The 15,936-nt window shown below is 24.5% G+C and overlaps 1 protein-coding gene across 1 annotated transcript; it reads right to left on the reverse strand.

Annotated features, from left to right (window-relative positions):
- Nucleotides 1-457: 457 nt before the first annotated feature.
- On the reverse strand, nucleotides 458-3,736 carry LOC124934008 (probable trehalase). Its single transcript, XM_047474463.1, has 11 exons — nucleotides 3,105-3,736; nucleotides 2,869-2,988; nucleotides 2,222-2,337; nucleotides 2,023-2,123; nucleotides 1,826-1,935; nucleotides 1,675-1,747; nucleotides 1,428-1,595; nucleotides 1,247-1,334; nucleotides 1,051-1,150; nucleotides 773-986; nucleotides 458-687 (listed from the first exon to the last, which is right to left on the reverse strand). The coding sequence occupies exons 1-11, from the start codon at nucleotides 3,695-3,697 to the stop codon at nucleotides 604-606; spliced, it is 1,767 nt and encodes a 588-aa protein (XP_047330419.1). The 5' UTR covers nucleotides 3,698-3,736; the 3' UTR covers nucleotides 458-603.
- Between the last annotated feature and the right edge of the window lie 12,200 nt (nucleotides 3,737-15,936).

Here is a 15,936-nt window from a genome sequence, read left to right on the forward strand (position 1 = left end):
AATTTTGTGAATATTTGAATAATTAAAAAAGTGTTATATGCTTTATCAAACCTTAATATAAAAACAAATAATTCACAAGTTTTATTAAAGGATACCATAAAAAGAAAGAATGTTTTTTATTTTTAGATGGTTCATGTACATTAAAATGATCATTTAAACACAGATAAAAATAAAAATAAAAATAAGAAAAAAAAATATAACGCATTATTCAAATAGGTTATCAAGTGTGCGCAAATCATAAAAAAAACGAACAGCTCTCCTACCAATTTATTCGGTTTTCTAAATCAAATCAAATATATAAAATCATTATAATATTATGACTTATACGCATTTAACTTTTACTGACATTATTGAAAATTGGTAGAGAAATTCCCTCTGCCACTAGGAAATAGTATTCCAATTTTTTTAATTTTTTTTTAACATTTTAATGAAAAATCAAAGGTGAAGGGAATATGGGTAAATAGAGATAAAGATAGATATCAAATCATAGTACTGCCAAATTATTTATTGTTAATATTCTCATACTGTTACAATAGGATTATACTACCAATTTAATTCAATTTCAAACCAAAAGAATGATGAATTATCAGATGATAACCTTCCTTAGCAAGCGATCTTCAAGTCTTTCGGCCATCCAAACATCTCCAAGAACGACAGTACAACTCCGTTCGACCATCCAAAACCAGTCTACAATAAAAAACACCCCATATATAACCGTCGAAAAAATGAATAAAAAAACACAAAAAATTGAAAGTAAACCTATGATTTTTACCTGTGGTGAATACTCGCCACCACCTCCAGATTCTCCGCATGTTTCCACATTGTACTTCTCGTGCATCACACCCGTGTTCACGAAAGTGACAAAATTGGTCTTGAGCCAACTATTGGCGATGTCTCGTGCCAATGATTTTGATTCTTTCGATTTTGATTTCAACAGGCCTTCCACTAATAGGTGTTGAAGAGGTGCCCATCCATTTGGTGAATCCCTGTACATGCACACGGGTGATAAATATTTTTTCATTACGGGAATAAGAAAATCAACCTTATTACCATTGTTGTCCCGAGTTTGTTGTAGTAGTAGCTATTCCAGATTTGCGAACAAGACCGGAGCTTTTTAGACTTTTTTGTACTTTCTCCACCAGAGCAGTATCTTCACATGTTTAAGAACATAGAAAGAAAAAAAGTAAGATTTCGAATCACACATTTTTTTCGTAAGTGATTCACATCCGATGAAAAACACACAAACCTGAGTAAAATGGCTTAATCCACAAAGGAATGAAGTTTGAGGCGAATGCCTTCTTATTTTGATTCGAAGATTTCCATACATAACCATCCTTTATTATAAAAGAAAACAAAAAACACAAACCAAATGAGATTTTTTCTTCGAAAAAGACAGAACATTTCAGAACTAGTCGAACAAATTATACCTTGTGTCCAGATTTGTCGTTGAGCCAGTAATCAAACCATTGTCCCTCTTCTGAATTCCAGAAGATGGACTCTATTGCAAGTTTTCTCGCCCGAGCAACGTTCAAAAAGTGAATAGACAATCGCTGATCTCCATTTTCTTTAGCCAAGAATGCTATGTCATGTTCCATCTGTGGCATGAATGAATTAATTCCAAAGTCAAGAATTGTTTTCAAAAAAAGTTTGTAAAAACTCATTTCCTTGTCAAACCTTGAGAATGATAGCATTCAAATCAACTGGCAAAATAGATGTAGTCTCTAGTGTTGTAAGATCACTTCCATTTCTGCAGTTATTCAAAAAATCGATGAAACAGATTCACAAATGATATCTTCTCGAAAAGAAAAACATAAGAATTTGATACCTCATCCATCTTGTACTGAAGTCCCATCCAGATTCAGCAGTAGAAGCAATTTCGCGATAAAGAAGTTGTTTTGCAGCTGCACTGGTCAGTTTAGAAGCCGTTTCCTTGTCCTGATAGAAAGAACAAAGATTTTAAACAATCTGAAACAAAACAAAACAAACAAAAAACAGCCCAAACATAGGATGATTTTCATTTACAATGGTTGAGGACTCTGGTCTTGGTTCATTCCACTTTGCATAATACCGACTCAGCTTATGGATGCGACCTTTTCCATCCTTAATCGACACAGCATGAACTCCTGAAATATTTCGATTAAAAAAGGAACATAAGAAAAACAACTCTTAGGCTGACACAAACCCATGTATGTATGATCTGATGTTTGTTCTTGGTACCTACCTGAATTCCAGAACTCATGTTCTTTGATTAATGCTGGAAGAACCTTCTTGAGGAAATTTTTGTCATTTGTTCTTTTGTATATATCATATATCATGGAACTGAGAAATGGCGGTTGGCTGCAAATATGTATCAAATTAGTTCTTTTGTATATATCTTATGTTCTATTCAAATTACCGAACTAATTCAATTACCAACTTGATTTTCTTTGTTTAATAAGAAAATTTGTTTGAAATTGATATTAGACCGACCCAATATCTAATCCATCAAATCCGTCAAGATACAGAGTCAGATATAAGATTTTGATAGAGTATAACCGTAGTCACCAAATTTAAATTTATTCAAAAAAACTAACTCAATCCAATTAGCAATCACCCATATTTTGTGTTGTGTTTCTTTAATTTTGGTTTGGGTAATTTACTTATACATTGGAGTCTTATTGTACAACTTTAAAAACCCAATTGCCCGTTTTTAGTAAAAATCGAATACGAAACCTTTGATTTCTTAAACAAGTACTCAATTGAGCTAAAATACCCTACAACAAAATTTAAAAATATAAACAAAGATGGATAGATAATATACCTTCTATTGGTATAATATGCCCTAAAACAAAATTTTAAAATATAAACAAAGATAGATAGATAATATACCTTCTATTGGTATAATATGCTCTTGCCCCATTTAGAACATATCCATATTTCTCCAATAATGAAACAAGATTTAACACAATCCCCTTTGATGTTTCATACATCTTACTTGCTAATAATCCCCTGTTTTTTCAAACAAGAAACATCAAAATAAATTATTTGAAAACTTCTCTCATTTCTAGGGTTTGTTTAATCATGTTTAAAAACAAAAACCCAAATAAAATAATCTCAAAACTAACCTTATAACCCAATAAGAATCCCAATAATAAACTTCCCGGAATCTTGATCCCGGAATCACAACATGCTCCGGCAACGGCAACAGAGTATGAAGTTCAGGTTGCTTTACAACACCATCTGCAACTTTCCGGCTTAAATTCTTCCAAAGATCATGAATCTTCAAAGCCCATTCCTTAACTTCCTTATTATTCACCTTTGGCAAGAACCCATCTGGCTTACCCACAAAATCAGCCGGCAAAACTGTTTCTAAATCCGCCTCTGCTGGATTCAAGTATTTCTGGATAAACCCATTTAGATCATGAATTGATACAGACCCGTTTTGTGTTTTGGGGAGTTTGTCGAAGGAGGATTGAGTCACTGAGAGATTTGATTTGAGAGAGAGATCTACATAGAGTTTTGGGTCGAAATTTTTTGGACCGAATGTGTTTAGAGCTGTGTCTTGGAGACGTTCTAGGAAGCTAACTAATGGTATTGTAGGTACGACAGGACCGGAATCGACGGCGACGGCGGCGGCGGCCGGTTCTGTAAATGGTAGGATGAAGGAGAAGATGAAGATTGAGAAGATGAAGATTGAGAAGATTTTGAGAATCGCCATGTTTCTGGCGGGGTTTAGAGTGATGAAGAATGTAAAGATTTTGTGAAATTTGTTTGTTGTATTTATTTATGGACAAAAATGAAACAGGGGTTGACCGGAGAAAGAATAGAAACCATTGCCGGCTACTTGGAAGCTCCGATCAACTTTTTTTTTTTTTTCTTTTTCTTTTTCTTTTTCTTTTCTAGAAAGGGGTTATTTATTTATATTTATTTATAATTTTAAAATGATCATCAACATTTAACTAAAATTCTTTAATAAAAAGTTTTTTTAAGAAATTTTTACAAAATGTTTTGGATTGGATTTTATTTTTTTTTTATTTTTTTTTGTTGGTATAAGTGCACAGGAAAAAAAAACATTAATACCCAACAAAGTAACTAAGCGGTCGAATTAACAGACCAAAATGTAATGCTAGTCTCTTTTCATTCTCAAAAGAAACACTAATCTTTTTGGTTAAAAGTTTGTTAAAGGTTATTTAAATAAATAAAAATTTGTTTAAATGATGATTATTTTGAAAAATAAAATAATAAAATAAAATTTTAAAATATAATATTTTAATATTTAGATTAATGGATTTAATATATAGTAGATAAAACTTTAAATAAAGTAATATTTTATAATAATTTTATTTAAAATAAATAAATTTTATGAAATAAATTGCTTTTAGAATGAGATATATAGTTTTCTACATTAAAAATATTAATTCAAGCACAATAACTATTAAATATTATAAAAACATTCCAGTAATTTTATGTTTTTTCTTTTCCTTTCCCTTTTTTTTATTTGAGTGTTAAAAAATAAAATAAAAATATATATATTGATAATAATTAATAAAATATTAATTAAATTATAATTTAAATCATAATCAATAATATAATTTAATATATATATGTATATGAGAGAAATTAATTCTTAAGGAGTTGTTTTATTCTTTTTTTTGAAGAAAAATACAATTCAATGAATAAAATATTGAAGAGGAAGATGAAAAAGGAGAATATTGAACAAAATCAATTAATAGAATAATAACGTGAAGATTGAGGAAATTCATTATTATTTAATCTTTTTTATTTTATTTTTGTTAGTGTTTAAAATAATAAATATTACATCAAACTTAGGATTATGCACTCATATTGACAGTCAATAATATATTCTCAAAATAGAAATCAAATAGAGCCTCAATTATTAAATTCAGATAATAACTTTATAAAAAGTAGATTATGCAAATCCATTGTATTTAGTGATAAGATTGCACAGTAGATAATATAATCTTAATTATATTACCTGGACATTTACATAATATATATATATATATATATATATATAATGAAGTTATTTTTTTTCACAATTAAATATTTTTTTTCTTTTAAAATAAGTCATAAAAATTTCCCCCATTTTAGTTAATTTATTTGGAAATATTTTTATCAAATATTTTATTAAATGTAGATTTACATTATATAACAATTTACAATAAATTTTAATTAAACTTTTCTCCATACTTGGAAAGATATGAATATAAGGGACAAGACTTAGTTGCTAAGAAAAGTTATATAGTTGCTGGTTTGATCATGACTTTTGTGTTTAATAATATATATTTTAAAAATAATTTGTTTAATTATTAAAATATATTTTTATATTTAAATTTATATGAAATAATAATTCAATAGTTAAAAATAATTGTAATTTGATAGAAGAGAGATATTTATAAAAAAAAATGTGATAAAAATAAAAAGAATAAAAATCAGACCAAACTAGATAGTATATTTTATTATTCAACATTTTCAAAAGTGAATAAAGAATTTAGAAAATAATAATAATTAAATATAAATTTATAAATTAATTGATATTTTTCATTAATTATTTTATTTTTATTAATTTCTCTTTCTAAATTATAAAATATTTTATGAATGCAAACAAGCCGCAAACTTCTGTTTTGCCGCGTAAGGGATCCATTAATATCATGGAAGCTTCCTCTTTGACTTTGACCATATTTTGTCTTTAAGTTTTCTCAATAATTTATATATATATATATATATATATATATATATATATATATATATATATATATATATATATATATATATATATATATATATATATAAATAAATAAATAATTAGGGAAGGGAATTTGGAAGGAATTTGGTGAAGGAATGACTTAGCATAATCTTATTCGTTGAAAAAATCAAATAATTTCTCTCTTTTCTCTCTTTCCTCCCACTTTTACATTTTCCAACTAATGAAGGGGATTGAAGGTAATGTCATGTCATTCTCTCACCAAATTTCCTTACCAAATTCCTATATATATATATATATATATATATATATATATATATATATATATATATATATATATATATATATATATATATATATATATATATATATATATATATATATATATATATATATATATATATATATATATATATATATAGTTTAACAAGGAAAAATAAAAAGAAATAAATAAAAATTAAGAGACAAAAAGTAAAAACTATAAATAAAGAAAACAAATACAAATAAAAATAAATTATACCATTGAGATAAATAAGAATATTGTAAAGATAAAGTCATTTAGAAAATCCAAAATATGGGCTTCTTTCATTCAACTTTTTTAAACATTCTCCATTATTATATTATTATAATGTTAAAGAATTGAATTTTAAAAAATAAAATAATAAAGTTCATATATATAATGATAAAATATTAAATAATAATTTAAAATATATATTTTATTTTATTATCATCTTGCTATTGAATATGGATAATATCTATACTAGTATATTCTCAAAACAAAGTAAAATTTCTATTAAAAAAAATATTTTATAAAAAAATAAACTTACAATTCTTATAAAATATAAATGATAAATAAATTTATGGATAATAATATTCATATATATATATATATATATATATATATATATTTATTTGTATTAATTTGTGTTAGATATTAACCTTAAACATACCATTCAAATCGAAGATGCATAGCACTTTAATTGTATTTTACTCTATATCAATATCCCAAATAGATGCTGCAAAAATTAAAATTAGGAGTTAAAACATAAAAAAATTAAGATTTGTTTGAATAATTTTAGTTTTTTAAATGATCCAGATGTAAAAAATTAAATATGAAAACATGAATTTCTAGGTTTTACCACTGTGAGTTAATAGTATCTACCATATTAATTAAAAATAACATTATGATAATGTATTAATCAAATAATATTATATAATAATTGATTTTCTTTTGTTCTAAAGTGTGACATACAAAATTAAGACATAAATAGCAAATTCAATAATTTTCTAATAATAGAGAAGCATTCTACACACAACTAATGTTTGTAAATAAATCAAATATTATTTTAATTTCTCTCTTATCAATTACATTACTAAATTTATTAAATAAAATATTAAAATATTAATTTTTTCTTTTTACATTGAGAATTCGTAATATTTTAATATAATTCTAGCTAATAAGAAAATTTTAGACTTTGAATTTGTTATTAAATACAGTTTTCATTTAAATCATCAATTTTGAACTGGAGACATACAATCCGTTTATGACCATTTAAAAAATAATTAAATAACAATTATTAAATAATTTGGTCAAGTACAAAGAAAATGAAAACAATAATTGTTGGAATTATTTCCAATATTTGGGTACATATATTATTTAATAATTGTATATTAGTTGTTATCATAATAAAGATTAAAGCTCAAATAAAGTAATCTATTAAAGTATAAATGTTTTGGGCTTATTTAGACATCTATAATAAGTATGGGGACATATTTGTGTAGAAGAATAATAAATGGGTATATTAGGGCTAGGTCCCCAACCCATATAGATAGCCTACCTATTTGTTTAAGGTTTATGTTCATCTCTCAAGAACACTAAAGAATGGCTATCAATATAGGGTTGGAAGACTTAAACCCCACCACATCAAACAATCCGATCCAGGTCTAGATCCAAGATCAAGAGAAGATCAAGAAGAAGAGAATAACGAAGAACGAAGAATGGCTTAATGGACCGTTCTTCATTCAAGATCCAGGTACGTTTCCGCAATTACAGTTTATCTCGATTTATCGACATAGAGTACTAAAACATATAGAACTAAAGATTAAAAATTTAGACTAAAGATTCTAACAAGTGTATCAGAGCCATCTCTATGTCTATCTATTGAAATTTAGGTTTATAAGAATTTTAAAACATATTCATATATGTTCTTCATCTATTTCGATCAGAACTAATAAGGATGATCAGAACTAATAAGGATTAGTATAAATCATTGGATTTGTAAGGGTTTAATGATAAGGATGATAATGATAGGGAAGTTGAATAGGTTTTCTTTGGTTTTCACGAAGAGAATAATTCTAAATAATATATATAAAATAAAAATGAGATAATTAAGGAGAAATTATTTCTATTATATATATTTATTTGAAGTTATATATTTGTTATTAATTATAGAATTAATTATATTAATTATTATTTAAAAAGAAATATATATTATATATAATATATACATATATGGAATTTAGTAATTATAATTAATTAAAGAATTCAGATTTTAGAATAATAATTAATTATGATTAATTATTATTAATTAAGGAATTTAATATTTTAATAATAATAATTAATTATTAATATTATTAATTAAGGAATTAGTTATATATATTGAGGAATTAATTAAGGAATTTAATGTTTTAAGAATAATAATTAATTATTATTATTATTATTATTAATTAAGGAATGTAATTATATATATTGAGAAATTATGGAATAAAGAACTCTTCAAATTCTAATTAAGTTTTTTTTTTTTATAACTTAATTAAGATATTAATTATTTATAATAATTAATATATATCTCATAAAAGAAATTAAGGATAACATTATAGAAATCAAGAATTATATAATATAATTTTTAGTAAGAATATTTGAAGAGTTATATATATATATATATAATGAGAAATGATTAGGTGAGGGAATTTGGTGAGGGAATGACGTGTCATAATATTATTCGCTAAAAAAATCAAATAATTTCTCTCTTTTCTCTCTTTCTTCTCACTTTTACATTTTACAACCAATGAAGGTGGTGATGCCACGTCATTCCCTCACCAAATTCCCTCACTCTATCACTCCTCATATATAATTAAGAAAGTGAGATATGATTAGATAATTAAGAAGATATTAATTAATATATTATATATATTTTGGTTATATTTGATGTATGAATTTAATAATAATTATAAAAGAATCTTAACCTATTAATTAAGAATTTTGAATTTTAGAATAATAATTTATTATCATTCTAATTATATAATTATGTAAAGAATTAAGGAATTCAGTTTTAGAATAATAATTAATTATTATAATTAATTTAAGAATTAAAATATAATTATGTAAAGAATTAAGGAATTCAGTTTTAGAATAATAATTAATTATTATACTTATTATAATTAATTTAAGGAATTAAAATAACGATAATATTATTTTAATTAGTTAAAGATTGAATAAATATTTATTCCTGAAATAATTGTTAATGTATTAATACATTTATATACAATTAAGAATAAAGTAAAATATATTATGGAATTCTAAAATTTTAAAACTTTAATATATATCTATGATATAGGTTATGATTTGAGAATTAAGTAAAGAAAAATAGTTACTTATCATGTTTATAATCTTTTATAAATATTGATTACATTAAGTTTGTAATATATTTAATGAATTAGTATAAAAACGGATGTATCATCCATTTAATTTATGACTTAATTAATGTATGAAATATATTCAGAAATTAAGAAAAAGTCAATTTATATAAATATATTCAGAAATTAAGAAAAGACAAGAATAAAATAAAGAGATTATTATTTTATTAATAATAATAATTTATAATTAAAGAACAAATAAATATCAATAACTTATTTATCAAGAATTAAGTTATTTATTCAGAATTAAGGAAATCAATTAACCTAATAATTGATAAATTTAGAATTTTGGGTAATCTGTGTAATTGATTATTTAATTATTTATTATATTTGGATGAATAATCAATCATGTTATATTACACATTCGAATATATATACATATTTCGGTCTTTATGTATATATTGTGTTGATTGATATTAAGAAATAATTGAGTGATTAGTAAAATCACAATTATTTGTTTTGTGTAACACATATGGAATTTATGCAATTTTGATACATAAAACAACATTCGGATTTTCGGTGTTAATAACACATTCAAAATTTGGTACAATTTTAGGCCCACTTAAATTTGTAATTATGCGGTTGTTAATCGGCCCAAAGAAAGATTAATAATTGGTCGGATTGCAAATTTAAATAATGTACAAATTATTAATTTATAGAACATATTTGTTTTATAAGATTAAGACGGTTGTGTTTGTAACTATGCGATTATTAATCGGACAAAGGGAAGTTTAATAATTGGTCGAGTTACACACTTAAAGTATGTACATAATTTATTAATTTATTAAATCAATTAATTGAAGCAACATCCTACCAAAGTAGGCTCTCTTGTGAAAGTTAATATGTTTTATAAATTAAGAAGGTAGTGTGTATGTATTTAATGCGGTTATTTAATCGGCCCAAAGGAAGATAAATAATTGGTCAGAATAACATTATGCACATGTGGTAATAAATATGTAACAATTATTCGGTGGGCCATGTGAATAATTGGAATATCCAAAGATAACCAATTATTTGACAGGACTTATTGTTAATATTTGATTACTACAAAAGAGTACCGTTTGCAAGTTAATATTTAATGTCCAAAGACTAAATATTAATGTTGCGTTTGGTATCTTATGATGAGACGTACCATTATTTTGAATTTATGTGATTATTAAAATTTTGTGAGTATGGTTGTTCATTTGTTTTGTAATCTAATCAAGTTAACACTTCTGCTTATACGGATTATTTTTTTGTCAACATCTTAAGTTCATTTTATATGATATAATTTTTAAGACATATTTAGAATTTGTTGTATTTTTAAGAATTATATCTAAAATGGTTAAAATTGCTAAGGGTATTATTAGAATAAAGATTTCATAAATAATATATGTTTTATTTTGTTTCAAAAGTAATGCATTAAAGTCAGAGTTACAATAATGTATTCTTATGCATCTAATTTGGATTTTCTTATTTACACTTAAGTTAATTGATGTGAATTGTAGTTGTCTAAAGGGAGACATAGTCTCTATATGAACTCACATCAATTGTGTGTAGGAAAAATAAAAGATTGAAACAAAAATAACATAAATAGTGTTCACTTAGCAAATACCTTAATACATAATAAAGAAATAAAGTTGTAAAAATTGCAGATATTGCACTTAAAAGAAAATTACTAAAGAAAGTGGTGCATAAAAGAATACATATTATAGTTTGTTTTGTTTGTTCTAAGAGTAATTTAACTTCAGTACTCATACACATTTGATGGTAACTTCATTATTACTATATAAAGTAAATGTGTTGATGTACGGTTGAGTTAGTTGTCAAAAGTCAATTGATGGTGAAAGAAACATCGGTGTGGACATTGGCAATTCATATTAAAGATGAAGAAATAAAGACCTACTTTAGATGCTCTTTATTTGGAAACAAACATTTATGGAATATCTTCATGTAATTGATTCATTTGGAAGGAAGAATTAAGAATTACAACTTATATATGGAATAAAGATTTAACTAAAACAACTAGAGAATTCTTTTGGGGTTGTCCAGTTAAGGTCAGGCCTTATAGGTCTAAAGAAAATAAACTAGACTAAAGAATTTCTAGATGTTAATTATTGGATATTTTGAAAGATCTAGAGATAAATTTAGTCTCATAAGTACTTCAAGATTAACCTTGAAAATAAATATATATACATAATACTCCTTAAACAAGAGTTTAATGTATGTTCTAGATTATATGAATCAAGAAATTAAGTACATTTATGATGTTGGACAAATACTTGAAGGATCCTGGTTTGGATCATTAAGAAAGCAACCAAACAACTAATGTGATATTTTAAGAACAAAACATTACATACTCATATAGTGAAATCGAATCGGATAGAGATCATTTGGTATTTTGATTCGATTTTTTTTTTAGATACCAAAACAGTCGGAAATTCGTGCCACATACTTTTAGTTTAATTATTAGTTTAAAGAATTAATTCTTGTAAGAGTGTTAAGCAGACACTAGAATTATTTCGACATGATGGCAGAATTTATTAGGTGTTTTGTGACATTCAATTAAAGAATTTGACTGCAAAATTTTGTCACGAGGTTGCAAATTATGGATGATATAGAAAGACCACTAAAGTTATTACGTGACAATAATTTGCAGTTCTTTTACTTTAATAGTAATATGAGTTTGACTAAGTCGAACTATTTGGAAAATAAAGAATTCAGAATGTTTATTTATCTATTAAGCATATTTGGACAAACTCTAAAATTACGGATCCGTTCTCTAAATATTTGTTATCCGAGGTCTTTCATGAACATATTGTTCATATGGATATTACATATTTAGATGATATACAGTTTTAGTGGGAGTTTGTATTGTGATGCTTGTATAGATACAATTTGAAATTTATGTGCACATTAAAGAATTAGTTTCTAAAGAAATTAAAGATTTAGTTTTTAAAGAAAATCAAGATTTTAAAGTTATTCAGATTGATCTCTATAAGGAATAAAGGAGGACCAGTTGATATTAGACATGTTAAAGATCACACTACATGTTAGTCCACACTATACACCCATGTTTAATCTATGTCATTTGATTGTATTGACATATGTGACTATTGAGGGTTAAGTTACGAATTAATGTAACAAAAACCGCTTTAATTCTATGTTGTTATAATTGATGGACGAGATTGATATAGATGTATTTGTAATGATAATAATATTTTGAGCTCTTAAGGTTATAATATACAATTGAAGGAAATATTATATGACCCAAGTGGGAGATTGTTGGAATTATTTCCAATATTTGGGTACATATATTATTTAATAATTGTATATTAGTTGTTATCATAATAAAGATTAAAGCCCAAATAAAGTGATCTATTAAAGTATAAAGGTTATGGGCTTATTTAGACATCTATAATAAGTATGGGGACATATTTGTGTAGAAGCAGAAATACCATTCATTATTTCGTTGATGGGCCGAATAATAAATGAGTATATTAGGGCTAGGTCCCCAACCCATATAGATAGCCTACCTATTTGTTTCTCTCATCGAACAATAAGGTTTATGTTCATCTCTCAAGAACACTAAAGAAGGGCTATCAATATAGGGTTGGAAGACTTAAACCCCACCACATCAAACAATCCGATCCAGGTCCAGATCCAAGATCAAGAGAAGATCAGGAAGAAGAGAATAACGAAGAACGAAGAATGGCTTAATGGACCGTTCTTCATTCAAGATCCAGGTACGTTTCCGCAATTACAGTTTATCTCGATTTATCGACATAGAGTACTAAAGAATATAGAACTAAAGAATAAAGATTTAGATTAAAGAATTTAACGATAATAACTATTAACAATAAAAACCAAATTCAAATGAAATTAAATAATACTTTATTTTAAATCATTTTGTCAATGTTTGTTCTCTAATGTTATTGACATTGTCCATGATCTATCTTCCGGTCTAAAATTAGGTTAATTTGGTATACTAACTTATATTCTATTAGTTAATAATTTTTTTTTTTTTTATAGTCACAAATTTAATTCTCCCTTAAAACTATTTAAATAAAAGTAGAAGTCGTAATTTTGGAGTGTAACGTTAGTTTTTTATTATAAAAAAAATAATTTAATTTTTATGTTTAGTAATCTTTATTTCTAACAATTAACCACATTTTAACCAAACTCAAATTGTATATAGTTCTTAGACTGAAATTGTGATATCAACTATAAAATCAATTATTACTTTTACAATTTTATAATTTGTCAAATTATCTGATGGATATATAAAGTACTTTTAACATTGATATTTCATTTTCACTTTATAAAATTTATTTAATAAAAAGCTTGTTGACAAATATTAAAGTATTTGGTTGAATGTGCATCACATACTTTAACTTTTGTCTAAGGCCAAGTTTGATTCCAAAATTTACCACTGTAAAAAACAATTTTCATATAGCATGAACCAAATTAATAATGGCCCAAATATAGCATATACACATTTTTTCTAATTATTTATTTTATTTTTAAATCAAATTTCTTTTCTTACATTCTGTGACATAAAAAAAATTATATTTATTATTAAAAAAATTAAATCTAAATTACAGTAAAATCTCGATAAATTAATAACCTCGATTAATTAATAAATTTTTGTAGTCTCATTTCGATACCATTAAAATAAATTAATAATTCACTAAATTTATAAGATAATATATTTTTATTAATATATATAAGTCCCATATAATATATAAATTAATAATTCCATATTACATCAAAATTAATGTAATTTATTCTGAGATGTATTGTGATGGTTGATTTTTGTAACACTTTTGAGAAGAAACGTCGTTATATTATTGTATACAATACTGGTGAATATTGCTATATTTTTTATTTCTATTTATACAATATTATATACAATATACAATATTAATACTACAACTATATACATGTACATTAATGTGTTTATTTAATTATTATTTATATTCAGGAATGAACTAGGTTTAGTAATATTTATGAATGTATTTAATTTATTTAAATTTATGCATTTATAATTTATTTAAATTCATACCTATATAATTTAATTACATTCAGATATTTATTTAATTTACTAAAATTCATGAATATCTCGATAAATTAATAAATTATTAATTTATCGATAAATTAATAAATTATTAATTTATCGATTAATTAATAAATTATTAATTTATCGATTAATTAATAAATTATTAATTTATCGATAATTAATTAATTAATAATTTTTTTCAATCCCAAGAATATTAGTTTATCAAGAATATTAGTTTATCGAAGTATTACTAAACTAAATTATGACTGGTATAGTAATAATTAACCAACAAAATCATGTTATTATCAAACAAAGCATCCAAATAAAAATATTATTAAATAACATAAGAAATCTTAAAGTAAACATGAGTAAATTACAAAACTTTTATCTTAATATCCTTTTTTTCTCCTCTGAATTTAGTCATTTCTTCTACTATGAACTCAAATTCAAACTACATATATACTTTTTCGAAGGCAAAATTATATAGCAGGAATCTCCTAGCGTAAATCAAATTGTAACTTACATTTTTAAGAAACCAAATATGAGGTTCGATTACTGCTAAGAATTTCATAAATTGAAGTGGGTAATTATGTTATTTTTCTAAATAAAATTAAAAATTCTTCTTTATTTATGATATTTCATTTTCACATAATAGTAAGACTTTGAATTATAAAAAGTTGGAAAAAATTAAATATTTAGGTGAATGTACATCACATTATTGAACTTTTTTCCTCTTTAGGACCAGGTTGACTAAAAACAAACATGACTTTCAGGTTTGGAAAGGCTAAATCAGCTTTGCTTAAATAATTCTAATAATATACCAAACATATTTAAATTATAAGATGAAATCAAATAAGCAAAAGAATGGTCAAATCCAATCTTTTGGGACTTCTTTAATTAATATTTATTATTTAAATTAAATTTAAATAAATTATCACGTTATTAATTAATAAAAACAGATCACTTTCATTAATTATATTTTCATCATTTCACTCATAAAATATTTTCATAACTTTTGTTTTTTATCTTGAACAATATGATGCTCGTGAAATATTTAATGAATGCTTTGAAAATAAGCCATTGACCACTAAAACATTAATGACAAAATAAATAAAGCACAAAAAATCATGAAAATAATATCTTTTGAGTATACAAAATTGATATGAAATACCTGAAATTTTGATAAATTTTCGACAGAGAATGCATTGTGTTTAGACCGGGATTAATATAATTTTTTTTTACATATAATTATTAGTTTATATATTATTTTATATTGTGTTAGAGACGGTGATTCCGCTTCTTCTTTGAAGTGTGACTAATATTTGCGGACTCGTAAATACATTCAATTAATTTAATAGCGCTGACAGAACTTGACACATAATGAGTTCGAACTCACTCAGGACCTCGTATATGCCACATTTTTATTAACGTTAGACTATGTTTTTTACTATTTTAAGTGAGGTGCTCTCATTTAAATAGTTTTGAACTTTGCAGTCAA

Source organism: Impatiens glandulifera, chromosome 4 (assembly GCF_907164915.1).
Source record: "Impatiens glandulifera chromosome 4, dImpGla2.1, whole genome shotgun sequence".
Taxonomy (NCBI): Eukaryota; Viridiplantae; Streptophyta; class Magnoliopsida; order Ericales; family Balsaminaceae; genus Impatiens; species Impatiens glandulifera.

Excerpts from the sequence above, each read along its gene's own strand:
- LOC124934008 (XM_047474463.1), bottom strand. The coding sequence starts at position 3,697 with ATGGCGATTCTCAAAATCTTCTCAATCTTCATCTTCTCAATCTTCATC. Across the intron at positions 2,989-3,104 it reads GATTCTTATTGGGTTATAAG|GGGATTATTAGCAAGTAAGA; the intron begins GTTAGTTTTGAG and ends TTGAAAAAACAG. Across the intron at positions 1,335-1,427 it reads ACGACAAATCTGGACACAAG|GATGGTTATGTATGGAAATC; the intron begins GTATAATTTGTT and ends TTTATAATAAAG.